The sequence below is a fragment of the Eptatretus burgeri genome, chromosome 4, assembly GCF_056783735.1.
Source record: "Eptatretus burgeri isolate ZD-2024b chromosome 4, Ebu_testis_v1, whole genome shotgun sequence".
Taxonomy (NCBI): Eukaryota; Metazoa; Chordata; class Myxini; order Myxiniformes; family Myxinidae; genus Eptatretus; species Eptatretus burgeri.
This window is the reverse complement of record NC_140964.1, coordinates 130672230-130700018: the sequence shown is the minus strand read 5'-3', so window position 1 is coordinate 130700018 and position 27789 is coordinate 130672230. Positions and strand designations below refer to the sequence as shown.

General features: G+C 40.8%; 1 protein-coding gene across 5 annotated transcripts in view; it reads right to left on the bottom strand.

Moving 5' to 3' along the window:
- LOC147029121 (uncharacterized) overlaps window positions 1-27789 on the bottom strand; it is a 96325-nt gene that overhangs the window by 40826 nt on the left and 27710 nt on the right. Inside the window, exons 5-8 of one of the 5 annotated variants that reach the window (XR_015056777.1) lie at window positions 22619-22867; window positions 21852-21911; window positions 21592-21768; window positions 20458-20660 (exon numbers count right to left, since the gene is read on the bottom strand). Coding sequence is in view for 2 of the 5 variants with exons in the window: in XM_085876202.1 (XP_085732328.1) it covers window positions 25776-26020 (245 nt within the window). In the remaining 3 variants the exon portion in view is untranslated. Of the gene's footprint in view, window positions 1-20457; window positions 21769-21851; window positions 21912-21953; window positions 22868-22889; window positions 26021-27789 lie in introns of those variants that run through there. The other 4 variants (XR_015056778.1, XR_015056776.1, XM_085876204.1 and 1 more) reach the window with 4 other exon arrangements.

The following is a 27789-nucleotide window of genomic DNA, read 5'->3' as shown; positions in this document are numbered from 1 at the left end:
AAGATATTGCATAAATAAAATAATGGATTTTCTTGAAATTAAACCCGAACTTAGGTTAAAATTTAGAGTTTCTAAAAAAGTCAGTAATCAATTAAATAACCTGTTTTCTAAAGATAAAATATATAAATGAATGATTTTTTTTTACCCATTTGGGAAAATAAGATAAAATTTAACAAACATAAAAATCTTCCCAATTCATGAAGATGTCTCATAGTTGGTTCAAGCTGTGGAAAAACCTGCTTCCTTTAAAAGATGCTCGTGACTCCCAACTTTTTAGATTATGATAATTTAATAATTTTCACAAAGTCAAGTTTTCAACCTGAGTATCAACTACTCTCAAGGTTTTAATGCTGGTCTTCAAAAAGAAGATATAATAGGTTTATTCAAACTTCAAAACAAACGAAATGATTTCAACATTGAAGATATAATACAACTATTTTGTGATACACAGAGATATAAAAAGAAATCAAAACCGATAACTTGTATTCTTAGTGATAATACGGATGATATACCGTCTCCCCAAGATTTGGATAAATCAAAAAAGAACCTCTTGATCTTTGATGATTGTGTTAATGAGAGAAACCAAACAGTAATAAAAAGCAACTACACAAGAGGGAGACATTCTTCTTGTTATTGTATTTATCTTAGTCAATCATACTTTCAGCTTCCTCGTCGTTCCATCACAAACAATGCTCATACTTTTATTATATTCAAGTTAAATTCAATAGATATAAACAATTTTTGGAGAGATAATTGTTCTACATTATGTAGTAAAAAGGAATTTGGGGATTACATGAAGCACACGACTGAAAAATATAAATATATTGTTGTGAAACAAGATGAGATATTAAGGGATACATTTTTGTTTTATAAACAATTACAGATATAAATGACAACTATTATTATAAATATTGTGGGTAAATCTGCTTCTGGAAAAAACTTTCATAAATCAAGGTTCTTGTGTAGTACAAATGAGAATATTGTAGATTTACTATAAAAAACACCCCGTGATACGCATTGTATCAACAACTGGAGCAATAAGACCTGGAGAAGTAAAATGTGAAGATTATCACTATATTTCAGTGGAGCAACATATGCGATTGAGGAATGAAGGTCAAATATTTGAGGAAGTTTCTCGAGGTACAACAAAATATTCACATTGAAAGAGTGAATTAAAGAAACTAAAATCTGGTTATTAGAAACTAATCCAGAAGGAATGAGACAAATTATTAAACATCTGAGTGGGGTTAATATGTTGATGAAGAAACTCAACGCAGACGTATGAAAAGCAGAGATACAAGTATTAGTGAAGAAGAAATTACAACTCGTATTAATGTTAGTAAAGAATTTGATGAAATATTTAAAGAAAAGGATTTATTTGAACACATCTACTTTATTGATGAAGAAAAGGAAAATTTCCCTGTTGATCTTTATAATTCATTAAATGATATTTTCCAATAAATAAATGGATGCGAAAGAAAGAGCAAGAAGATTTAAGGAACATCAAAAGTGGTTTCAAAAGATGTAAAACAACAGGAAGACGAAAAGAAGAAACACAGACAGAAACTAATGGGTGAAGAAGCATTTGAAAGAAAACAAGAAAAAAAATTTTAACCACTTTTAAAAACTTTCCAAGAAAAAATTATAGATGTTTCCACAGTTCCCACAATAGAATATACTCCTAAAAAAAAACTTCAAATGTTAAAAGATTTCAGCCAAATGACAGAGGAAGAATTAGAGCATATAAGAGAATTAGATTATGATGATGAAGGATTATTTCAACAACTGGAAGAGATTAATCAACCCCCTGATTATATTGTGAATGCTCTTCAAAACAATGAATATTCAGCGGATTCAAAAACCAAAGCAGGGCACATTCCAACAGAACAACCAGCAATATTTTATCTTGTTCAATAAAAGGTATTGATATTTTATGATGAATTAAGGTTCTTGAGTTCTGCTCAACCTCCTGCTAAACTAACTCCGAGATTAATGTTTCTTCTCACAAAAGATGGAAGACAAGCTTCACCTGTGAGGGATGAATCAAAGTATTTTGATAAACCATTGGATATGAAAAATAATGATGATAGAGTATACAGTGGGGAGAACAAGTATTTGATACACTGCCGATTTTGCAGGTTTCCCCACTTACAAAGCATGTAGAGGTCTGTAATTTTTATCATAGGTACACTTCGACTGTGAAAGACGGAATCAAAAAAAAAAAAATCCTGAAAATCACATTGTATGATTTTAAAATAATTAATTTGCATTTTATTGCATGAAATAAGTATTTGATCACCGACCAACCAGTAAGAATTCCGGCTCTCACAGACCTGTTAGTTTTGTCTTTAAGAAGCCCTCCCATTCTCCACTCATTACCTGTATTAACTGCACCTGTTTGAACTCGTTATCTGCATAAACGACAGCTGTCCACACTCAATCAATCAGACTCCAACCTCTCCACAATGGGCAAGACCAGAGAGCTGTCTAAGGACATCAGGGACAAAATTGTAGACTTGCACAAGGCTGGGATGGGCCACAGAACAATAGGCAAGCAGCTTGGTGAGAAGGCAACAACTATTGGCGCAATTATTAGAAAATGGAAGAAGTTCAAGATAACAGTCAATCTCCCTCGGTCTGGGGCTCCATGCAAAATCTCACCTCGTGGAGCCTCAATGATCATGAGAAAGGTGAGGGATCAGCCGAGAACTACACGGCAGGACCTGGTTAATGACCTGAAGAGAGCTGGAACCACAGTATCAAAGAAAACCATAAGTAACACACTATGCCGTCATGGATTAAAATCCTGCAGCGCAACGAAGGTCACTCTGCTCAAGCCAGCGCATGTCCAGGCCTGTCTGAAGTTTGCCAATGACCATCTGGATGATCCAGAGGAGGAATGGGAGAAGGTCATGTGGTCTGATGAGACCAAAATAGAGCTTTTTGGTTTAAACTCCACTCGCCGTGTTTGGAGGAAGAAGAAGGATGAGTTCAACCCCAAGCACACCATCCCAACCATGAAGCATGGTGGTGGAAACATCATTCTTTGGGGATGCTTTTCTGCAAATGGGACAGGACGACTGCACCGTATTGATGGGAGGTTGGATGGGGCCATGTATCACGAGATCTTGGCCAACAACCTGCTTCCCTCAACAAGAGCATTGAAGATGGGGCGTGGCTGGGTCTTCCAGCATGACAACGACCCGAAACACACAGCCAGGACAACTAAGGAGTGGCTCCGTAAGAAGCATCTCAAGGTCCTGGAGTGGTCTATCCAGTCTCCAGACCTGAACCCAATCGAAAATCTTTGGAGGGAGCTGAAAGTCCGTGTTGCCCAGTGACAGCTCCGAAACCTGAAGGATCTGGAGAAGATCTGTATGGAAGAGTGGGCCAAAATCCCTGCTGCAGTCTGTGCAAACCTGGTTAAAAACTATTGGAAACGTCTGATCTCTGTAATTGCAAACAAAGGTTTCTGTACCAAATATTAAGTTCTGTTTTTCTGATGTATCAAATACTTATTTCATGCAATAAAATGCAAATTAATTATTTAAAAATCATACAATGTGATTTTCAGGATTTTTGTTTTAGATTTCATCTTTCACAGTTGAAGTGTACCTATGGTAAAAATTACAGACCTCTACGTGCTTTGTAAGTGGGAAAACCTGCAAAATCGGCAGTGTATCAAATACTTGTTCTCCCCACTGTATATTGATCTGCTGGACTCTCTTAATTATCGGGTTAGTCTTTCTGGTAAAAGTAGGAAGAATGAGAAGGAGAAACACATTATTCAGGCTTTAAGTATCCTTGGTTCAGGTGTTAGTTTTCTTCCAAATGACCCATCACAATTAATTAATAGACGGTTGTTGTTGTTCGGTGGTAAGAAGGCTGGAAATAACAATTGTTTTAATGAAGCATCAGCCATTTTAGACCAGTTGATGAACATGAAAATAATTAATAAATACCAATACAAAGACATTTTATCTCATATTAAATAACATGAGAAGCACAATCGTTCGTTTTAATTTTACAACAAGCGACCACACATCTTCATTCCCATACTCACTACAACTTGACACAACAAAAGAATATGAGGCATCTTTATTGTCCATGGAAACTTATAATACCTTATTTAATATAACTGAGAAAAATGACAAGTTTAGTTATAATCCGGTAAGTGGATACAAAACGATAACAGTTTCACCCGGAGCAAATGAGATTTTTCAAATATCTTCCGAAATTGTTCGTCTTTTGAAAGAACAGGGTGGTGAACCAAAAAATATTGTTATAGATATTCAAAAACATACTTCAAAATCAACAATTAAACTTAAAAATAACCACAACGTTGATTTTACAATTGATAATTCATTCAGAGAGTTATTGGGTTTCTCCTCAAAAAAGATTGAAACTAATGCGACGTTTTACTGTGATAATCTCATTCAAATATCCTCAGGAATAAATTCGGTATTAATTCACTGTGATTTGATTGATGGTGCTTATAATGATGGAATAAGAACAAATACAATATTTTCATTCAGCGCATACTCAACACCAATTGGTTATAAATTCAATCTGGAACCCAAAAATCTGGTTTATCTCCCTGTGTCAGGAAAACCCATACACAGAGTAAATTTTAGGATAACCTACCAAGATAATCATATGATTTCTTTTCATGGAGAAATTATATCCATCAGAATTCACCTACGTGAAGTTTTCCAATAAATAAATAGGATGGTTATTGTGAGGAAACACGAGTTGGGAAAATATAAAATAATTACAGGGGATGGGATGTTCCTTTCCCCATACTACAAGGGTGAAGGAATGTATCTTGGTAGAGGATACTATGACCCTAAGAGCAGTGCCGGATTAAGCCTCGGCTGGCCCTAAGGCACAATTTGAAATTTTAGAGAATGGCCTGAAAATTTTAAATTAGATCTCAGGCTCATTGAAATGGACCCCAGACAAAAGATTAACTGATTCAAGAACAAAATATTTAATACAAAAAAGACAAATATTTAACGTGAAAAGAAAATAGTTTATTTCATCCCTCTATACAATTTGCAGTGTATGAATGTATGCATGACAAAACACGTACAGAATTGGCACTTTGCTTTACAGTTTACTAGACCTTAGATTGCAACCTTGCGTGCTTTTACAACTGCAAACTCTTCAATTACGGAACTGAAGTCCAGTTATCGGAGCAAATCACTTTCAATGCACAAAAGGGCCAACGCAGCAAGACGCTGTTGATGCATGGTAGAATGCTTCACATCTTTGATTCTCTTTAGCTGCGAAAATGAGTGTTCTCCTGAACAATTGGTGGCCATCAGCGCTAAGTATATTCGGAGAGCCACTTCAGTGTTTGGAAAGGCTGCATTAACTCCAGTGGTGTGCAGCAGCGCAAAGATTTGCTGTGCACACTCTGTTGAGGGGGAACTTGAGGGCAGTTTGTTTTTATAACAGCAAATGAACCGACGGAACTCTGATGCAAAATCAGTATTCAGATCCTTGCGATGCACACTGACAAGCCCTGGAATAGCAGTGTTGATATCCTCGTCGGTCAGCGTCAAACTCTGTCAGAACGCCAAACCGCTGCAGCACTACAGAATATGCCTCTATGCGTTTCTGCTGAATGCACTTCGCAGTTGGTCAATGATGACATAAAATGTATAAACAATGAATTTTTGTTGGCCCATCATCCCTTCTGTGGCATCAGTAGCATTTCCATCATTGTCACGCTTCTTACGCTTGGGCATTCGCCGACTTTCGGATTTGTAAGTGCTGTTGCCGCAGCGATCACATGCTTGTTGCTCATAGAAATCAAAATTTTCTTTGCGCGCATGTAAAAACTCATTCAAACTCTTCAGCAGACAAATAGCCGGTGCTAATTCCATGGTGGCACTTTGCAACAACTTGCTGCAGCAGTTGAAGCGCTGCAAAATATCATTCCAAAGTTCACACATCAGGACAACTTCTATGGTGCCCATCTTTTCTGCCAAAGAATCCACCTCATTTCATGTCTCCCTGTTCTGATTTTCAGCTGCAGAGATCTCTTCGAGAGCACTCGGGAACTGGCGGTAACCGCGGAACAGAGCTTCAGTGGCATCAGCTCAGGCAGACCACCAGGTATCCGATGGGTGTTTCGGAACAAGGCACCCAGGTTGCTCTTCCACATGGGTCTGCAGGACACCTCAACGGTGTGTGGATGCCACAACGAACGCATACAGGTGCTGCAAAAACCCAAAAAATGAAACCGCTTCAATGCAACAATCCACCGCGGACTGACCAACTAGTTTAAAGAGTGACCAACACAGGGAATGTAATCAACCAAACTGTTCTTGTTCTTCAAAATTCGCTGCATACCATTGTACTTGCCGACATATTACTAGCGTTGTCATACATCTGACCGCGGCAATTGTCAAAGTCGATGTCATGGTCCTTCAAGTATTTTTTTTTTTTTTTTGTATACCTTGGTCGAGGCTCGTATGAGAGCTAACACACAACTCACAGCAAGGAGGCATGAGACAAGAGGGGCGGGAGTGGAAGGGACAAAACATTGGGGAACAGACACAGGTGAACTGTGGAAGGGAGAGGGATGGGGATGGGACGGGGAACATGGCGAGGAGAAGATGGACATTACAGGGACTTTCAGGAAGGAAAGCAGGAGAATTGAAGGAAGTGGGCTTGGGTGGATTATCGGGGGTAGAAAAGATCGAGGATTTGGATGGGGGAAGATAAGAGGTGGTGGTGAACAGCTGTTTTGAAAGCCTGGAGGGAAGAATGGGAAAGAATAGAGTGAGGAAGTTTATTCCAAAGGCGGGAAAAAAGAGGAATGAAAGAGTGAAGATGAGCAGTGATTCGTGATTTTGGTAGTTTTACCAGAAGGGGGTTGTTGGCGGACCTTGAGCGCCCTGTGGAAATGTGGTTGGGACAAATCGCAGAGAGAGCAGGGGGGCAAGGCTGGAGAGGAGTCGGTAGAAGACAGAAAGACCACCGACCAACCTGCGGTGATTGAGTGAGAGGCCCAAAGACTCAGCTTCATTGCGGGAGATGCCAATGATCTTAAAAGCCCTGGTTTCGACAGCGTGAAGTAGAGAAAGGTGGGAGGCAGGAGCACCAGCCCAGAGGGGAGAGCAGTACTCCATCAGGCTACGGACAAAAGCTTTGTAAGTGGTCAGGAGCTCAAGAGGGCCGAGGAAGGACTTTGCACGACGGAGGATTCCCAGTCGGCGACTGGCTTTTGAGGCAAGGTTGGAAATGTGACTTTCCCAGGAAAGGTCATGGCAGATAGTGAGACCCAGAAGCTTGAAAGAAAAGACTTCTTCCAGAGGATTGTTGAGAAAGTGGATGGGGGGGTTTTGTAAACAGTCCTTTCGAAGAGACATAGTGAGAGTGTGAGATTTGTGTGGATTGAAAGACATGTTCCACGTGTTGGACCAGTTTGTGATTTTATCCAGATCTGCAGTGAGCGAAGAAGCTGCTGCTTGCCGGTCTGAGGGATGACAGATGGTACGGCAGAGGGTGGAGTCATCGGCAAAGAGAAATAGAGGATTTTCCAGAGAGTCCGAGAGATCATTGATGAAAACCAGAAAAAGAACAGGGCCCAGAACGCTACCTTGAGGAACTCCAGCCTGCACAGGAAGAGGGGATGAAAGAACTCCATTTAGGGCCACACGTTGACTGCGACAGGAGAGGAAGTCTGCGAGCCATGAGTGGAGATGGCCTTGAATACCATGGGAAGAGAGTTTGGTGAGTCGGGCAGGGTGCCAGACTGTGTCAAAAGCACGTGATATGTCCAGGGATACGGCTCGGATTTTCTGTCTGGCATTGAGGACCTCCATCCATTGATGGGAGAGCAGTAGCAGCATATCCAGGGTAGAGTGACCTGGTCTGAAACCAAATTGATGATTGGAAATCAAGCCATTGGAGAAGAGGAAGGATTTCATGTCTGAAGCGATGATGGATTCCATAACCTTGCTGATGATTGGGAGAAGGCTGATTGGTCTGTAGTTACAGGGATCTGTTTTTGCACCTTTTTTATGCAGGGCAGTGATGTTAGCAGATTTCCAAGCAGATGGCAGATGACCTTGGGAAAATGAGAGGGTGAATAGAACAGAGAGAGGGTGAGCAAGAGCAGAAGAGCAGGCTTTGAGGACACGTGGGCTGATGCCGTCTGGACCGGTTGCAGAATCTGACTCGAGGTTTGAAAGCAAGCTCTCCACCTTGTCAGGAGAAAAGGATACAGAGTCCAGGGACAGTTGGGTGCGACTGGGTAAAGTGGGTAGAGATAGTGATGGGTTTGGGACACAAGATTTAGCTGCAAACACCGAGTTTAGACATTCAGCTTTATCACGTGTGGAATCAGCAGTGCGGCCATTTGAGGTAAGGGAGGGGATGGAGGGGGAACATACACCAGAAACAGATTTGATTAAACGCCACCAGGATTTTGAGGAGGGAGAGAGGTTTGAGAGTTCAGACTTGAGATGAGAAAGATGTTGTTTTCTGGCTCTCCTGAGGGTAGATACACACTTGTTCCGAGCTTTGTGGAAAGAACTGAGATTGCCCTCAGTTGGGTTTGCTTTCCATGAGGCAAAGGCAAGTTGTTTCAGGACAACTGCCTCACCACAAGCTTCAGTAAACCAAGGGCGGGAGGAAGGGTAAGACAACTGAACACGAGAGGGGATAAATCTGTGCATGAGGGAGAGCAAGTTTCTTTGAAAGAATTCCCAGGATGAGTTGATGTTTGAGAAAGTAGTGATAGGAGACCAGTCTGTAAGTTTGATGGCTGCTCGGAGACCCTGCCAGTCGGCTTGAGTGAAATGCCAGACTCGACGGCGGTGAGGTGGTTCTCTGATAACAGCCAGAGAGATGTCCACTTTAACAAGGACGTGGTCAGAAGAACCAATTGGAGCGAAGGAAGAGCAGCAGATATTGTCAGGGAAATTTGTCAAAATCAGATCCAGAAGAGATGGAGTACCATTGGTTGAGATCCGGGTCGGGAAGTTGACCGATTGAGTCAGTCCCAATGAGTCACAGAAAGCTTTTGCTGATGTCCCATGGCAGGTGAGAGAGAGGTACCCACACCTAGCCAACTGGTGTGATGACAATTGAAGTCGCCACATAAGAGGAAGAGAGAGTTTGGATGAGAAGATAGAAGATGGTCCATGTTTTCGGAGAGTGCGGTGTAGATGGAGTCATCACTGTTCGGTGGACGGTACAGTACACATATAAACATGAGGTGGGAGTGGAGGGAAGCCGAAGCCAGAGGTATTCCTGGGGGTGTGGGGGAGTGAGAGCAGTGCATGGAGAGTGAGGAATAGAGTCTTTGATGAAGAGAGCAACACCTCCACCAGGACGAGGCTCAGGTCTGTCATACCGTAAGAGGGAGTAACCAGGGAGAGATACTTGGGAGTCAGACACGTCTTGGGAGAGGAAAGTTTCTGTTAGGCAGATAATGTCTGGTTTGTCAGTGGCAACCTGCATGGAAAGATCTGAAAGGTTTGAGCGAAGGCCCCGGATATTTGAGGTCCACACTTTTAATGAAGAGGTAGGGGAGGAGGCTTTGGGTGCAGGAGGTGGAGGGGCGGGGGAGGGTAGGACGAGGGACGAGGGGGAGGTAAGGAGGGTTGCTGAAGGAGTGTGGGGTATTGCAGAATAGCGAGGGGAGGGGGCCGAATGAGGAGGAGAAAAGGCTCTGTGGTGCTGGGAGAGAGGGGGGACAAGAGACAAGGAAGATGGCAGTTGAGGATTTGAGGAGGTGGAGTGAAGAGATGGAGGTGAGAGGGCAGTGGAGGGAGGCAGGTTGGTGGATGAGAGGGGGGCAACTTTGAGAAGGAAGAGTGAGGGGGATGAAAGGTGGGAGAAAGGTGAGGGGGAATTTTTGAAAGAGGTGAGAGGGAGGCTTGGAGGGAGAAGAGTGGGATGGTTGCTTTGAGAGTGAGAGTGAGAGTGAGAGGTGAGGGGGGTGAGTTGGCACTGAAGTTGGAAAAAAAGAATGGTTGATGGAAAGCGAGCATCCATGGCAAACTGTGGTTTTTAAAAGTTTTAGGTCAGAGATGCGATTTAACACAATTCTTGATGGATGCAATGAAGGCGAATTCAGAGCATGGAGAGAAGAAGCGCTGTAATAGTTGGATTTTTTTCGGCACGGATTGAAGGAGAGGTCGAAATGAGAGCAGTCTGTTAAAATAGCAGAAGAGTAGTGCATTGTGAAACAGTAAAGAGTACCACATGTGTGAGAGAGGAAGATGAAGCATTATAAGATCGTTTTTGTTGTTCATATTAATGTATGAGAGAGTTCAACAGATTACGTCATGGAAGTGTAAAAAAAAAAGAAATCGAGGAAGACGAGGAGGAAGTTAAGAGGAAGAAGAAGTAGCAGAATCGGGAGAAGGTGAGCGTGTTGTTGTTGTTGTTGTTGTTGGGTATATATATATATATATATATATATATATATATATATATTTTTTTTTTTTGAGATAAGAAAGAGATTAGTTGGGAGAATGGGGGATGTTTGGAAAGTGGGGAGGATGAAAATTGAAGGTAATGGGGAGGATAGAAATTGAAGGTAATGGGGAGAAAAAACAAACAAACAAACAAAAAAAACCGATCGAACACCGAGTGGAACCGGTAGGCCTCAAGCCTAGGACTAGGCCTCAAACACCAGGTAAGAACGTCGACATAAATACTCACAAAATAGCACGATTTTTGAAACAAAACCGAACTAGGAACACACATTAACATGTAGGTGAGAAAATTAAACAGTTAAAACGGGACAAATAACAACCGGAACTTAACTTTGAGAACGTCAGCAGGGAGCCCCGAAGGAGACCTCTTGCCGCTCAAAACCGGAACCGGAAGTATTGGAGAAGAGTATTAGCAAGATTCTGACCTGTATGACTGGAGATACTAATGAACGTGAGGAAACGTTCGACAGGCTTGTGATCTGTCATGTTGATGTCGCGGAGGATGATAGTTAGCTGGTCCGTAAGAGCAATGTCTGGTGTGGAGTCCACTGAAACGGAGAAATACCGCGACTTCGAAATCTCATCCTTGATGCGACCAAGTACTTGCTTGCCCATCATAGCAATTAATTATTCGCAGATTGCTTTTGACAAATGAGATGTGTGACCGCGACCCCGATTGGCATGGTAATGGATGTGCTGGGGCAAAAACGGATCAAACTGGCCAATCAACTCCAAAATGCCCAAGTAATTACCATTGCTGCTGGAGCCAACAATTTCGTTACTACCCCGAAACGACTGACCTCTCTCGCAAAGAAAAGTAATTGTGGCAACAAAACGTGTCAACATATTTTTCCAATAGCTGCACTGTTCCAGCATGTTTTGATGCAATTGCTTATCAACTCGACCAGCATCAGCAGTCCGCTGACAAAATGTTAGAACTGATTCTACGTGCTTTGGGGCTGATTTCATGGGCCTTCAAGTACTGAGCTGTATTCTTCCAATCAGTAAATCTCGAGCCAGAAAGCTGTGCACCTCTGTCAGAGGAAAACAGAGTGCATGGAAAACAGAAAACGCAAGCTTTGGCAGGGGAATAAACCAACCAATCACGATCAGCTACCCCCCATTTGGCAAAACCCGTTTGAAGGCACTGGCATTAAGAAAGTGATTCACCCCAGAGTATTCGCGCTTCGTTTCTGGATAACTGTCATCCAAGTTCCGAAAATGGTCATTGCCCAAGCTGTTGTACACATGGCGCAGATTGTCTGTGATGTTACCAAACAACCCAACATCGTTGGGAATCAGTGGAGTCGATACTGAAGCACCTTCACCCCTAGTGCCACCATCGTCAGCTAGCCTGTCTTCGACAGGATCAACTGTGGGGGATGTTGAAGGGGAATCCTTCGTTGAATCTATATCATTATCACCACCAACACCAACATCTTTCTCCATGACATGGAAAAACGATGTCAATTTATGTGTCTTCTTGAGTAGTTGATTCTCCTTATGCTTCTATTTCTGCAACTCCTGAGCTCGCTCCCAGCCACCTTTGCATCCTGGCATAATGATGGATTGAATCTGCAAATACAACATCAGATGTCCAAGTTTTAAAACCTCTTATTATAACATACAAACCACATTAAACACGATACAGTGTTTAACTCACCTCCAACCGCGTGCATAATGGCGAACGTGTCGAGTCGGAGGCGGGGCGGGGAAGACGCCCGCTCCCAGCCGATTGGCTAAGGAGGGACGCCATGCCTTCGCTAGACTCCGCAAATGCACGCGCCTGCTGGCTGACGTGCGCACGAAGAATGCCACGAGCGTCATCGCGTCAGGATGGACATGAAGATGGCGTTGTTGTCGTTGTTGTTGCGGGAGATGGGGTATTCCAATAACAAATCGCAGCACATTTAAACTTATTCACCCATTAGAGCAGGAAGAGGAAGCTATCTATAAAACACGTACTTACCGAGATAACTGAGCTAAAGGAACCTGAATGCGATAGATTTCGAAACTCGTAACATTATTACGAGACCAATAAGAATTGCATGTGAAAAAAAAAAAGTTGCCTAAATTTTTGTCGCCCTAATTTTTGGCTGGCCCGAAGGCACATGCCTTGTCTGCCTAATGGTTAATCCAGCTCTGCCGAAGAGACAAAGGGGTGTCGGACATCAATTTAGAGATGGGATAATTGATACTCCAATGGGTATAGGTTCAACGATTCTTAAACATAAAGACCTCATTGGTTCAACTGCTTCTACTGTGGGAAATGTATCTGGTGATATAAAGAGTATAAAAGATGCCCAAAAGGAATCTCATAAATTACAAGCAATAAAAGAAATTAAGAAAGGCAAAACTCAGTTGTCTCCCCAAGAACGACAGAAAATAATTCAAATACTTGGGTCAGGGTTTCAAAAGTTTTAACATCTTTTTTCCTAAATAAATACAAGTATGGAAGCAATTGATAGTATCTATGATTTGGATGATACCATTGTCATCTCAAACTCCAGTAAAAAAGAAGATTACTTCAAGGTAAATGCAATAACTGGAACAGATTGGAATGCAAATGGTTCAAAAGGTTTTGAAATAAATAATCAACAAACTTATTTGAATCTATCCGAAAGTTTCTCGTTGTTTAAATGTACATTCACGAAGGCTGGAATAACACAAATGCTACACTCATAAATGATTTCTTATGGAAAATGTTTGATAGTGTTCGTTTGTACATTGGAACATAAGAAGTTGAAGCGGTTGATTATGTCTCTGTTGTATCTGAAATGATGAAATTTACACTATATTCATTCGGTGATAGAATGGGAAAGGGGGCTGTCGAAGGTTTTATTCCTGATATGTCAAAGGGAACAAACAAACACAGACCCTGGATATAGTCAAAGGAAAGGAATGTATAATGATGATGCAAAAGCAGGTAATAGTTTTACTGTGGCAGTTCCTCTTAAATGTATATTTGGATTTTGTGATCATGATAAAGTTCTGTATGGTCTTAAAATTAGATTTCAACCACAAAGGAATTATAATGAAAATAGACTACTTTTTGGTGTTGGTTGTGCTTTTGTTGATCAGAATAAATTTGTAAGTGATGAAATGAGTTGGTATATTCGTGAATATACTCCTAATCTTAAAACAGAAGAGATGTTGAATAGAAGACTAAACTCAAGGAAACCACTCAATGTATCATACCTTAAAAGAAGATGTCAACACGTTACACTGAATCAAACCACTTACACGTGGAATTTGGGTGTTCTGGAAGGAAAGCCATGATATCTGTGGATCATTTTTAAAAACCAGATGGCGATACTGCAACTGATAAGAATAATGCATTGAGTGATAATGCTAAGGTGAAACAACTTCGTGTTTCTCTCGATGGAACATTTTATCCACGAGATAGATAGGAAATTAATTTGGAAAAAAATGATTATGCTGAAGTATACAAGTCTCACCAAAAGGGGTGTGAAAGCAATGGAAATAAAGAAACTATTTTGGATATGACAGCATTTAAAAGTTTGTATACAATCTATGCATTTGATCTGAGTGCTCAAAAGGAAACTTTAAAGTCTAATCGAGTGGATACTTCCCTCTACATTGAAAGAGGAGAGAGTGAAGAAGTTGATACATATTGTTTGCTTTTGGCAGAAACAGAATTACAGATTAATACAGATAATGGTGTTATGATTAGTCTCACATAATTTTTTGTTAAATAAATTAATGGTGAAGTACCAACTGTGGTTTCTGTTAATCAAATCAATCTTCATAAACTATCATCTTGTGTTGAAAATGAAAAATCTTGTACGATTAACGTTAATGCAATTCAGAGAAAAGGAGCAGTAAGAATTGCTGTTTTGCTCACAAGAGAACAGGTGAAAATCTTGAACGATACTGGCTCACTTAAAATTAAAATGTCAAAACCAATGTTGAAAAAATATTCAATAAGAGAGACGAGTGGAGGAATTCTCCCATTTCTAATTCCTTTATTTGATGGTTTAAGTGCGGTTGGAGCATTGATGGGTGGTATTTCAACAGCGGTGAAAACTGCCAATGAAAGGAAGGCTCAACTCCGGGCTCAAAAATAATTGAAAAGACAAAACAAAGAGTTGGAGAAACAAATTAGTGGAAGTGGTGTAATTGTAGATTTTGCTGAAAAACTGGAAAGTCTGCCTGATAAAGCAAGATTGTTAGTTGGAGATATGCTTTCTTCTATCTCACAAGAGGGTGTAAAATTAACAACAAGGGGTAATGGATTCTATCTTTCTCATAAATAAGTGAGCATTGATGAGTGGTTGAAAGAATTTGGAAAGTATACAACATCAAATTTACAACTTGTCAAATATTGTAAGAATTTAAAAATTCATAATGTGGTTATTTGTATGAAGGATGAATGAACAAACGTGTCTAAACATACAAAGAATATTATTATGAACTGAGAAGATAATAATGAGAAAGGTTCTCATTGGGTTTGTATTTTTAATAGTTAAGTTAAATATTATTTTGATAGTTTTGGTCTTCCACCACCTGTTGAAGTCATAAAATTCTTACAGAATGGTGTTTATCAAACATTTCAAGTCCAAGAATCCAATTCCAAGTGTTGTGGTCAATTGTGTCTACATGTGTTATTTCAACTCAACAAAATTAAATTTTTTAATGACATTCTTTTTAATCTAATATAAATGACTTATGTTGGTAAAGATGGTTCTATCTTTGGTGTATCCCAAGAACTGGATATTGATTTATCAAATTATTACACAAAGGCACAGGCTGAACGACACAAATATCGTATTACAAAAAAATATTAATATGAAAAATGCTTATAAATTAAAAAATTATCCAAGCCCGACTGATGCGAATGACTTGGTGAGATTAAGTGATTTATCACAATATATATCATTAAATAAAACAGCTGTGTATTCCAAACATACAGAAGTGTTGATTTTATCTCCAGGTCATTCAGAATTCACAGTTCCAATTAAAATAAAATTTTATAAAGAAAGGCTTATCGTTTGTATGAGAATAGAACAATGGGGGTATGATATGAATGATTTAGGGTATAATTGGTCATTTAAAATTCACCTAGAATACCTGGAACAATTAAATCATTCTCGTAAGGAAGAATATTTTCCACTTGGTGCTGAGAATGAGCTTTGTGGAAGCACGATTAGTAAATAACAAATAAAATAATTTAATAAAGGTAAATATAATAGTGGTTTTGCCCTTGTTTACATCACGAAAAAAGAAAAAAACAGGATTATTTTTAATAAGTTAGGAAATACAAAATGATTTCACTCTGGGAAGATGGGGAGGCGTTTCATGTCATAATATTATTCTGTCATATATTTCAAATACATAAATGACAGCAAGAAGGCTTCAAGAAAATTATCATTTCTGTGTCCAAGCATACCTTCAAGAAAAGGGTATTCGGTATTTTAATAAATATGTTCTACAACATAAGAATGAGGTATTTTCAATAAAAAAATTGGTTTTATACTGATGTTGATAAACCGACAACTTTGGATTTAATTAAAATGTTAAATAATGGAAAAATTATAAAGTTAAGAAAACGTAATGCTCTTTTAGAAAATCAGAAGAAATTTTATTGGTTTACTCTTGTAAAAAAAATTATTTTGGATCCAGGAATAACAAGAAATCCTGATGTATGATATTCTATGGGGTGTAAGTGATTCAAGGATAGTAAGGGACAAGGAAGGAGTTGAAGAAACTGAGACAAGAAAGGAGAAGAGAGAGGAGGAAAAGGAGAAGAGAGAGAAGGAGGAAAAGAAGAGAGAGAAGGAGGAAAAGGAGAAGAGAGAGAAGGAGGAAAGAGAGAAGAGAGAGAAGGAGGAAAGTGAGAAGAGAGAGAAGGAGGAAAGTGAGAAGAGAGAGAAGGAGGAAAGTGAGAAGAGAGAAGGAGGAAAGTGAGAAGAGAGAGAAGGAGGAAAGAGAGAAGAGAGAGAAGGAGGAAAGTGAGAAGAAAGAGAAGGAGGAAAGTGAGAAGAGAGAGAAGGAGGAAAGAGAGAAGAGGGAGGAAAGAGAGAGAATAAATAAATCTAAAAATATGGAAACCAGTGAGATTAAAAAAAACATTGGGGGTATTACAGAAAATAAACTAGAGGGGGAGCACTCGGGAGAGTGCAAAACCTCCGCCGCCAATACTGCTGGGTCACTCAAGTGAACCTTTTATCTTATTCATTAAATATGATGTCAACAGTGCTGACAGAGTTATAGTTCTTTTCTCCAACATTTTGGGGGGGGGGGGTTGGAAATCACTTAAAACATGTAAAAATGCAAAAAAATAAAAATAAAAAAAATCTAAATTTTGTTGAAAAAAAAAGTTGCAAAAATTTTTTTTCTCGAACAATTTTTTTTGGGGTGGAAATCACTTAAAACATGTAGAAATGCAAAAAAAAAAATTTTTTTTTCTTTTTTTTGGGGGGGAGAGGGGTAACAATTATTTTTGGGGGAGGGGTTGGAAATCACTTAAAACATGTTAAAATGCAAAAAAAAAAAAAAATTCTCCAACAATTTTTTTGGGCGGGGGGGGGGGACAAAGTCCAAAATTTAATGGCATGATCCTTGGACCATACCTAACCCTCCACCAAGTTTCGTCAAAATCCGTCGAGGAGTTTTTCCGTAATACTGTTCACAAACAAACAAACAAACAAACAGAAAGGGGTGAAAACAGTTACCTCCATCCATCTTCGAAGGTGGCGGAGGTTAATAAATCTCAACGCACCCAGGAGGAAAACAAAGAATTGACGTCTATCAGAAATATTTTCAACAAGACTATTAACATTGTTTTCAGGGATAAGATAGATGATGTTGGTGTGATTGTCTTTGAAGCAAAGTTTTTCATTTTTTTCTAAAATAAATGGAGGAGAGAGTGATGACATTTCTGAGGATTCTTTATGTTTTAAAAATTAAGACTCAAATGTGCATGTTGGAAACTAAAAAGGCTTTTGCACTCTGTAGGAATTTTTCTCATAAATAAATGAGTTATTGTCTCAAATGTAAAAAGAAAACTAATACTAAAAATATCTCATATTGTAAAATTTAAAAAATAGGGTGAAACAAAAAGGTACATGTTCGGTGTGTGGTTCAAAAAATAGTCAATTTATCTCCAAACACAAACGTGGAGGAGATATAAAAAAAAGTTTTTATCAGGAAGTAAATTTACAACTACTGGAATACCAGGGGAATTTCATCTACCAGGGTCGTCTTTCTGTGGTCCAGGCACAAACTTGGATAAAGGATGAGATGAGGCAGACAATCCTAAATCATGGAGTAAGCCTATCAATAGAGTTGATGAAGTGTGCATGAGACACGTAATTGATTATGGGAATACCACAACTTTGGAAGAAAAGCATGAAGCCGATAGAGAAATGTTGTGTAATTTGTCTCTGATCCAAAAATCCAACCTTGAGAGAAATAGTTGATAGGTTCATCGTGAAGAAGATGATCAGTACTAAATGGAAACGGGCTTGGAAATTAAAAAAAACTTATAGGCTCTGATGATGTCATTAAGATTGAAGAACAATTAGCTGATGAATTACATAAACCAATAATCACAGTTTCATAGAAGGAAGGTTTATTCCAAGGAAGTAGATTATATCTGGTCTGCTGATTTGATTGAACTCAATAATGATAAGGGGTAGAAGCATGCTTTAACCATTATTGATTTGAGGAGTTGATATGCATGGGTTGTCCCTTTAAAAAACAAAACAGGTAATACTCTTATGTTAGCCTTTCAACAGATATTTAATAAAAACAAGAGAAAACCGAAAAAATTGTGGACTGATGAGGGTACAGAGTTCTTTCACAAGACATTATGAATTTTCTTAAAAACAACAGCATTACAATAGACAGTACCTTTAATTAAGGAAAAGCGGTTGTTATTGAGCACTTCAATTGCACTTTAAAAGAGAGACGATATAAAAAATTCACTCAACTCGGTTCTCAACAATCTTCTTCTTTAATTCAGGATATTGTAGATAAGTATTGTTACGGCTGTGGAAATTTGCTCAACACCAGAAAGGTCCTTTGATCAGTTATGACGCTAACTTTATGTGCAGATAGTTCCCCACCGTTGTTTAAAGGGTATTCTTCGTGTTCACCGGGCTGCGACTCTTTGAGATAGCCGTTTTTCTTTTTCTATTGTTATTTTGAACAAACCTCCACGCAAGCAACAAGCCGCGTTGAAAACCGTCGAACGAAAAAGGGAACCAAAAGAGTTCTGATGGGCGCACGGATTTTTCCCGCCTGTTTTTCCGAGGAGTGTGACGGAGGCAGGGGGAGGGCAGCTCGCCGTCGATTGGTGGATGAACAGCGTGAGGCGGTCGGGGTGAGGGAACATCCCTTTTCGGGAACCTTCTCGAAGGGAGGTGGAACCGAAAACGGCAAGGAGCGAAGGGCGGAGCCCCGCGCTATATAAGGTGGATGCGCACGAGGCTCACTCTCTCTGTCGGGGTCGAGTGCTCCTCTCTCTTGGTGGCCAGGGTCGAGCTCGCTCTGTCTCTCTCTGTCTGGGTCGTCGACATCATTCTTTCTCTGGTCCATGAGCTCTCACCCTGTGGTCCATCATCCCTTCTCTCTCTGGTCCTGAAGCCCCTTCTGCCCTTCAGTCCTTTCTTGTTTGGTCGTGGGTTGTGAAAGCACCAGCAGCAACGCCGGAGAGAGCTCGCTGACCATCCCAGGGGCCTGAGGTCAGGCGCGGCTACGTAAGGCCGTGGGGAGTCGACGTCGCGACCTGCCCACCATCACGCCACGAGGGCGCGGGTAAGACCCTTCGGTCTCACGGGACCCGTTCGGTCCTCCAGGTCCCGTGCCATAAATGTTTACGAACCCCGTCTACCTCCCTGCCTATGGGGAGGGTTTTTCTTCGCTTTTGTATGACTGCTGTGGTGCCATGTCCCTATAAGTAGACCTGTGTAAGTGACTGTACATTGCTCCTATTCGGTGGTAACGCTTTCTATGTTTTTCTTGTAAATTGCATGACTGCCTTGCTTCTGAATACGTGTGTTATAATAAATGTCCTTGTGTGAAATGTATCCCGTTCGTTGTCTTTTTCCCTTTTGAAAGTGCCATCTTGAATCGCGGAATAAATTAGGAGTGGGTTTTGAACAACCGGGTAAAGAAGAGAATCTGATCCATCGAGGTCGGCGATAACACCACTCGGTTATCACTGCAGCACGGAACGGACCGCTTAAGCGGTTCGTGTCCTGGGCCGACCTGCGGCGAGGTACGATCACCCGGTCGACTACTCGCGCAGGTACTTAGGTAGGTCGAATTTGGCGAGCAACCCTATCCTGCGCGGGTGGGCAATTGGCACGATCGTGGTAAGGTTAAAGCCCCACCCGTGACTGGCTCCTGGCGGTAGTTCCAGGAGGGTCACGACTGAATTGTCCCTCCGGTGGGCGACGCGGTTGCGATTGTAGTTACGCAATCGCTCGCATGCCAGGCGGGCCAGAATTTGTAACAGTATAATGATATGATTCACACCTCAACGAATACCAAACCATCAGAAATATTTACAAAATTAGAATATGAAAAAGAGATTAATGTCAGAAAGCCTAAGTTCAAAGTTGGTGATATAGTAAGAATATACAGGTGGAAATCTCATTTTGAAAAAGGTTAAACTAAACAATGGACAAATGAGCTTTTTAAAATCGTTGATGTAATAGATACGGTTCCTTGGACTTATAAGGTATATGATTTAAAGGGGGGAAGAGATTTTAGGTTCATTTTATTCACAGTAATTACAAAAGATAAAGGTAAATTGAATTTTTTTTGACTCCGCCCCTTTTTGACTCCACCCACTTCATTCCCCCCCCCTGTGCGCCCCCACCTTTGACCCACCAACCCACTCATCACACCCCCCACCCTTCCACACACACACACACGGGGAGAGGGTGGGGTAGGATGAGAAGGATGTTGGGTCGTGGTGGGAGCGCACCTACCCCCCCCCACCCACCCCTCCTTTATTCTTTTTCATAATTAACAATTTAAGAATTGAAAGCAAAGCAAATATAATTCATCAAGATTGAAAATATTAAACATTCTTCTTTGGGTAAATATTCAGTTGTCAGAATGGATGATCTTTCCCAGCAATCTGCTTCAGATGTCTTGAGTGTCATGCCAGATTCCTCCAGAAGATTAAGTTGTGTGTTTGGTTCATCCAGACAGGTGTTTAAACTGAAGAAAAATAATAATAATAATAATAATAATAATAATAATAATAATAATGAGTCAACACTCAAGAGAGATATAGACAGAGATATAGGGACAGAGGGATAGAGAGGCAGATAGAGACAAATAGGCAGACAGAGACAAACAGAGACAGACAGATAGAGAGAGACAGATAGAGAAAGACAGAGAGAGACAGATAGAGACAGAGGGAGAGAGATCAAGAGACAAATAGACAGAAAGACAGAGACAAGCCGGTAGGCGACGAGGGATCCGCGAGGATAGAAAAGCGCTGGATACGATGCTTTTCATTCTGACCGATCCACCGATGAGGATTCATTGCCAAGACGTATTGGTTCACATACAATTGTTCCTCTGCCTGGCAAGATTTTTCCTATTGCGTATTTTGCCAACTGGCACTCCTCATAAAAAATGACGGTAAATAGACACCCTATTTTTGAAGAACTACCATTTGAAAAATAAAACCTAAATCAAAAATCGGCTCGAGTAAAATTTTCTAAATATCTCGAAGTGTTTAATTCCGAAGTCTCGTTTCTCCACATTCAAAACTGTAGGACAAGTATTGAAAATAGTGAACGTGGTTTTTCGGCCGCTGCATAGCAACGGGTGGTTGCTTAGCAACGAAACTCAAATGCACACACTCCCGGCCCATATGGCACCTGTTCGCCAAGTTTCATCAAAATCGGCTTGCTGGTTTGTGCTGTGGAGCCTCGCGTTGCAGACACACACACATACACACACACACACACACACACACACACACACACACACACACACACACACACACACACACACACACACACACACACACACACACACACACACACACACACACACGGAAAACCCGACAATAAGGGATATCGAGCAAATCCAACAAACAGAGAGACAGAAAGACAGAGACAAAGTGATAATTTCTCACCTTAGACTCAGGATCAAAGGGCATGAGAGTACTTGTTTCCAGTCAACAATATCATTCAGTTCACTTCTGAACGATTGAATATCTTGAAGAAAGTCGTTCATTTTTACCCACTCGTCGTGTAATTCAGATAATTCATTTTCCACACCTGTTATTAACGATGCCCTTATTGGAGACAATCTGTTGAAAAAAAAAACAATAATTATTACTCGTACAGTGATTTAATTCAGTTTTAAACAAAAAAATTGGATGTGAAATCTCACCTGTCATCTTGTGAAAACGATTGATTTGTAAGGTCAAAGTACTCCTCTGCACAATCCATTCTGTGAAAACACCTCAGTTCGTTCAAAACTTGGTTTAAATAAGCACGTAATGACATAATGGAAGATTGCATAACAATGGTTTTTCAACGAAAGGAAATGACTTGGTTCAGGCGAGGCAGCCCGACTCATATTCACCACAACTGTGCTTTAAAAACACTTCCCCATTTTACGAAACCAAAGGTTTTGAGCTTGAAGAGATAAAGTGATTACACTCGATGGAAATGAATGTTATAATAAAATTAATTTATTCCCGAAAGTAGAACATAGGCAAATATGAATGGAATGAAAATAATAAAGGAAAGAAGTGCTTTAATCAGTAAGTCTGAGTTGAACATTTGCTCAAAGGGGTAGAGATCATTCTCCTATTTTGAGCTTTTGGGGCTTGAGACAGTCTCAATTTAACATTAGCTTGTATGGGAGAGGGAGAAAATCACTCTTGTTTTGGGTTTTTGGGGCTTGAGTCAGAAAGTTTTTCCCTTTTCACCCATTCATTTGAATGGATGCCTAAGAAGCCCCATTTATCCTCTGTTCCTATCGCTGACCCCCGAAACAAATTACAAAATTTTGACCTCACATACAGGGGGCACTGCAACATTGGCACAGTCGTGTTTCCAGTAAAAAAATAAAACCGGTAGCCAAAGGCTGCCGACAAAATAAGTATAATAATGAGTGAATGAATACAGTTGCTGCCTTTCATTGGTTCTTACATTCTTCCCTGCTGAACTTGAAGTTGCAGGATTGGTTGCTGTGGTTGCAGTTCCAGACTTGGATGGGGTTGCGATTGTTGGTATTGGGGATGACATCTTGCAGTCTGCAGACTTGTGCTTGAGCACTGATTTGCAGGTTGTTGCTTGTTATTTGGGTTTTTCAAGCAAGGTCTTCGCATTTGCAGCTGCTTGTTGTTGGAGAGTCAAATCATTGTTCTGCTGCAGCCTTATTGTTTGCACTGTCGTTGCCTTCAGGAACATGGAGAAATTTTGTTTTTGAGCACCACGTGACCAAAATCGATCATCACGTGCCATTATACATTCCCAATACCACAGACTCAGCCCTTCTGCTTTCATGACTTTTCTTTATTGCGAAACCCATGATAAATTCTAGTTTCATCATCAAGTCTTATAATGAGAAACAACAATAAAATTATCACGTTCTCCCAAGATACCATAAGAGCAGGTACCCACGGAAATTCCACGTAATGTAAAATGTGTGACTTCACAACACTATGCAAAGAACAGTAAAATGTGTGCAATACCAGCTGAAGTGAATATTGTGCAGCTATGTGCTCCCGAAAGACGCTGCTTAAATCATCCCCCACCACGTCGCAAGTCCTCAACTTCCCCAGCCATTACTCCTCTACTCCCCCAGCCGCAAGTGCTCAACTTTCCCAGCAAAAAGTCTTCAACACCCACATGTAGTTTGCTGATGAAAGATCATAGATGATTGTGAGACCCAGTAGTTTGAGTGAGTGAACTTCGTCAGGAGAATTTTTAAGAAAGAGGATGGGAGGGTTTGCCAGATGATCCATTTGCAGAGAGATCGTGAGAGTGTGACATTTGTCAGAATTGAAAGTTATTTTCCAAGTGTTTGACCAACTTATGACTTTTTTCAAACCTGCCTGTTTGATGGATGAGGGATGTCATGGCATAGGATGGAGTTATCAAGAAATTGATAAAAGGGGTTTCCCAAAGAGGCAGAGAGATCACTGATAAAGATCAGGAATAGGACTATGAACAAAATACTGATTTTGGGTGCTCCAGCCTCGACAGAAAGAGGAGATGAAGGGATTTTAGTGAGTGCCATATGTTGGATACAAGAGGAGAGGAAGTCAGTAAGCCATGTTTGGAGTTGGCCTGGGATGTCTTTGGCAGAGATTTTGGAGAGCAAAGCAGGATGCCAGAGTGTATCAAAAGTTCTCGGTGTCCAGACAGTCGGCCCATCTCATGTCTGACATTGACGGCCTTCATCCATTTTGGATGAGTTGAAGCATGTCCAAGGCAGGGTGAACTGTTGTGAATCTAAATTGTTGATCTGAGAGGAGGTTGTTGGAGAAAAGGTATGATTTCATGTCAACTGCGATGATGGATTCCATGATCTTTCTGATGATTTGAAGTTAGCGAGGGTTAAGAGGTTCAGCTTTTGTCCCTTTTTATGCAATGCGGTGTTGATGGCTGATTTTCAAGTGGATAGAAGATGACCGAGGGCAAATGATAGGGTGAAAAGGGTAGAAAGAGGATTCTGCAATAGTCCAGGAGCTGAGACCACTTCATTTGTTTTTTAATGCAAAAGTTTGATTCGGTGTTTTTGGAGTCATAACAACTGGGTAATCCAAACATGCTTTTCTGATAAGTGACAACCCAGGTGATTTTGGTAAAAATTGCACATTTCTATGTGACCATTGCCAACACTTTTCCAACAAAATTATGGGGTTGAGCAAACATAAATGGCATAACTCATTTTATTTTTTAATCATTGGATTACAAATTACCGTAATGATTGATCATATTTAAACCCTCTTTCAGACGATATAATCACTATCTCAATGAGGTCACAAATTAGATCATTGGTCAAAGGGTCACAAAATTCAGACACTGCTGAAATTTGGTACAACACATGGAAAAATTCAACATAAAGGAGATTATTGATATTGTTGCGGGCTGGGGGTCTGGCAGAGAGAACGACCACAAGGTGGGGGAATTTACGTTGATTCCCACCAGACTCCCCGGAATTGTAGACCATTGCTCACGGATAATTCCGTGACGCAGCGGGTCGCTTAACCGACCGTGGACGCCAATACCTCAACCGCCAATACCTCAACCGCATGGCATGGGGTCCTACTGTCGAGAAACAAGTTACCTAATTAACCACGCGGTTTCAACTACTGGGGAACCACGCCCTCAGTACGCCTTGCCCGAACCGGATCACTCCACTGACTACGGTAGAGTACCAATTACCAACTACCTTTCCGGATTGGATACAGCCGAGCGGAACTGCCAAGGATGTACCGGCTGGAAGGAACGGATTATCGGGAATAAGGACCCGGCTAAATTTAGATCCGAACCATGCTGGACCAATGGAACAAAACACAAAGACGAGCTGGGAACATTTCCACAATTATTTATTTACAATAGCCGAGGAAAAGCATGTGGCACAGGAAAAAGGTTTATTGGTGTGTTATGCAGGGGAAAGATGAGAGAGGTGTGGTATGACAATTATGCAAGCAACTTATAAAAGCGGACGCAGAGCAGACTTAACGCGAGACTAATAAGAGCAACAATTACCACAATAAAAATCTTCCACAGACTTATCGAACAGACATAATCTGAAGCTGACGCCAACACTCTCAGACACACATTCAGACAAAATAAACCCAATGAAAAGAAAAAGGGACCCTTTTGCAGCCAGGAAGGGAGGGAGTTGAGGTTGTAGTTTTTGTACCTGAGCGTTTCGGGGGAAGGGATACTCCATGGTGCGGTACCCGTCAAAGGTTGTGTCGTTGGTCCACAGCCGCATGTGTGGAGATCGTGTCCGCGAAGGAGCTCGAAAGGGAGAAGAGCGGAGTCCAAGGCAGGGATCAGCAGTAGCAGGTCCGGACAGAGGCTTGGTCGAGGTCCTGCGGATGGGACCGGAGTCGGGCCGTCGAGGCGAGATGTGGGCAGAACCAAGCAGCGGGATTGCGGGAACACCTTCGCATCCAACCAACCCCGACTTCTCCCTTTCAAAACCAACCACTTCGACCTTTCAAATCCACAACAACCTTCCTTCTTTCTCACTCAAAGGCCCCTCACATCCCACTCCACCCTCTTTCCTCGCATCAAACTCAACTTTCCCTCGCATCCAACTCAACTCTGAGGATTGTCCCATCCTTTATAGATCACGGAGTTGGGGGTGGAGCCATGGCGAAGCTGACGTCATAGTCCATCCTGATTGGACCAGGCCATCATGTGGTCCACCTTTCTGGGTGGGTTTCGGCCAGACCCTGGTAATCACGCCCACATCACGCGTGTCTGGGTGGTGGGAAAGTAGATGCCGAGATGGAACTGCCACAGCGAACGTCAGGATTCTGACTCGGAAAACGAGTCTTTGCGATCCAGTGGGTAGTTGCTGGTACGCTGTAGCCAACAAAACGAGGGGGGTAAGCGAGACAAAGGTACCGTGGTCAAATAAAAGGGGAAATAAAATAAAAGGGAAGAAAAATGATTTATAATCCTAACTAAAAGCTCATCATGACACACCCCCGTGTCTACCCATTACACACAAGGAAGGGATCTATCTGTGTGTATATTATGGAATAACTGACTTGGGACACCTGTGTGTTGTATGCATATGGTTCCGAGAACCGTAACAATATTTTCATAATCTAACAACTCTATTTTGCAGAGGAAAGATGAAAAAACATTTTCACATGCATTAGACCCGTGTGAAAAGCTTTACACACCATAAATTATAAGGTCAAAGTTGTCATGTAATTGTCGGCTCGAGAATTGACAGTATACCAAACTGGGTATATATGACAGTATACACTGACTGGAACTGACATTTTTTGGTGTTATTGTCTCTGATATATACTGTTATATATTAAATCAATTATATTCAATGTTATATTCAATCATGAAATGAACTGACTGACTGACTGACTGAGTATTTACTGACAGGAACTGACAGTATATGGCAATCATAATAATCAAAACATATAATGGTTGCCTCTTCATAATGAGACCATAAATTACCCCCTCAAAATGACAGTGCCTTGTTTTTTGGAAAAAATGGAGTTGTATCTTGTTTTTACTTCTGTCACTTGTCTGTATCTTGTTGTTTTACTTCTCTGTTCTTGTGTGTGGCGGTGTCGACGCAAATTTCTCTAAAATTAGTATAATGGGTTTGAGGGTGATGATAATAACACGAACAATAATAATAATAATAATAAAATGCTGGCAATTAAACTTGATTGAAAAGTAAATGTATTGATGCAACCCTTTCATGAAAAATGTACTCAATACGACATGATTATTAAAATTCTATGTGCTTGAACATGCATCTATTTTAAGAATACAAATTCACATTTTAAATGACCTTAAATCTCTTTTCTGTGTTGGAAGATGATCAATCTGCCCAATAAAGAGAGAGAGAGGAGATTGGGACCATACTCTGTGCAGAGCGTTGGTGCTGCTTAAGCAGTCTCCTTGGCTATTAGGCACAATCCTGGACGGGTCACCACTCCGACACAGTGTACCAGCAAGCTGCCAGGTAAAGCCTGCTGCTGCCTTTACAATCTGCCTCGTGAAGAAGTGCCCCTTATACCCCAAACAGATGGGCCTTTCCAATAATCTTTATTCAGTATCATATATAATTACCTGTTATTTGATTTTATTCTGCTTATTAAGGGATTCTCAAATATAAACAATTACATTGGCATCTGAAAGTCTGCATGGAAGCACCACTCCAGCTTAAATGGATTTTTTGCCCCTGGAGACATCCAGATGTCTTTTTCATTCTTGTCAGCTTCAGATTATAAATCTTTCCCTCCCCTTTTCAATGCGAGCTGACTTTCTGACCTCCGGACCAAGGAGCCATGTGTGATCTATCCGAGCACCCCAAGGGTGGCAGTCTTGACATCATTCAGTCCCGATGATGATCTCAGCCAACAGGGCACAAACTCAGGACGCTAGGATCCCAAGCCAACCACCCTAACCGCTAAACCAACACCAGGCTTAACCTCTGCCACCGGAGGTGGAAGGAGGTTACGTTTTCATCTCCATCTTTCTGGTTGTGACTTGGCGAAAAAAATTTTGTGAAGTACTTTGATCGGTTCAAGTGAGTTTGTTTGTTTGGAATTTGGCAAAAACAATTTTTTGCCAAGTGCAATGACCGGTTCACTTCG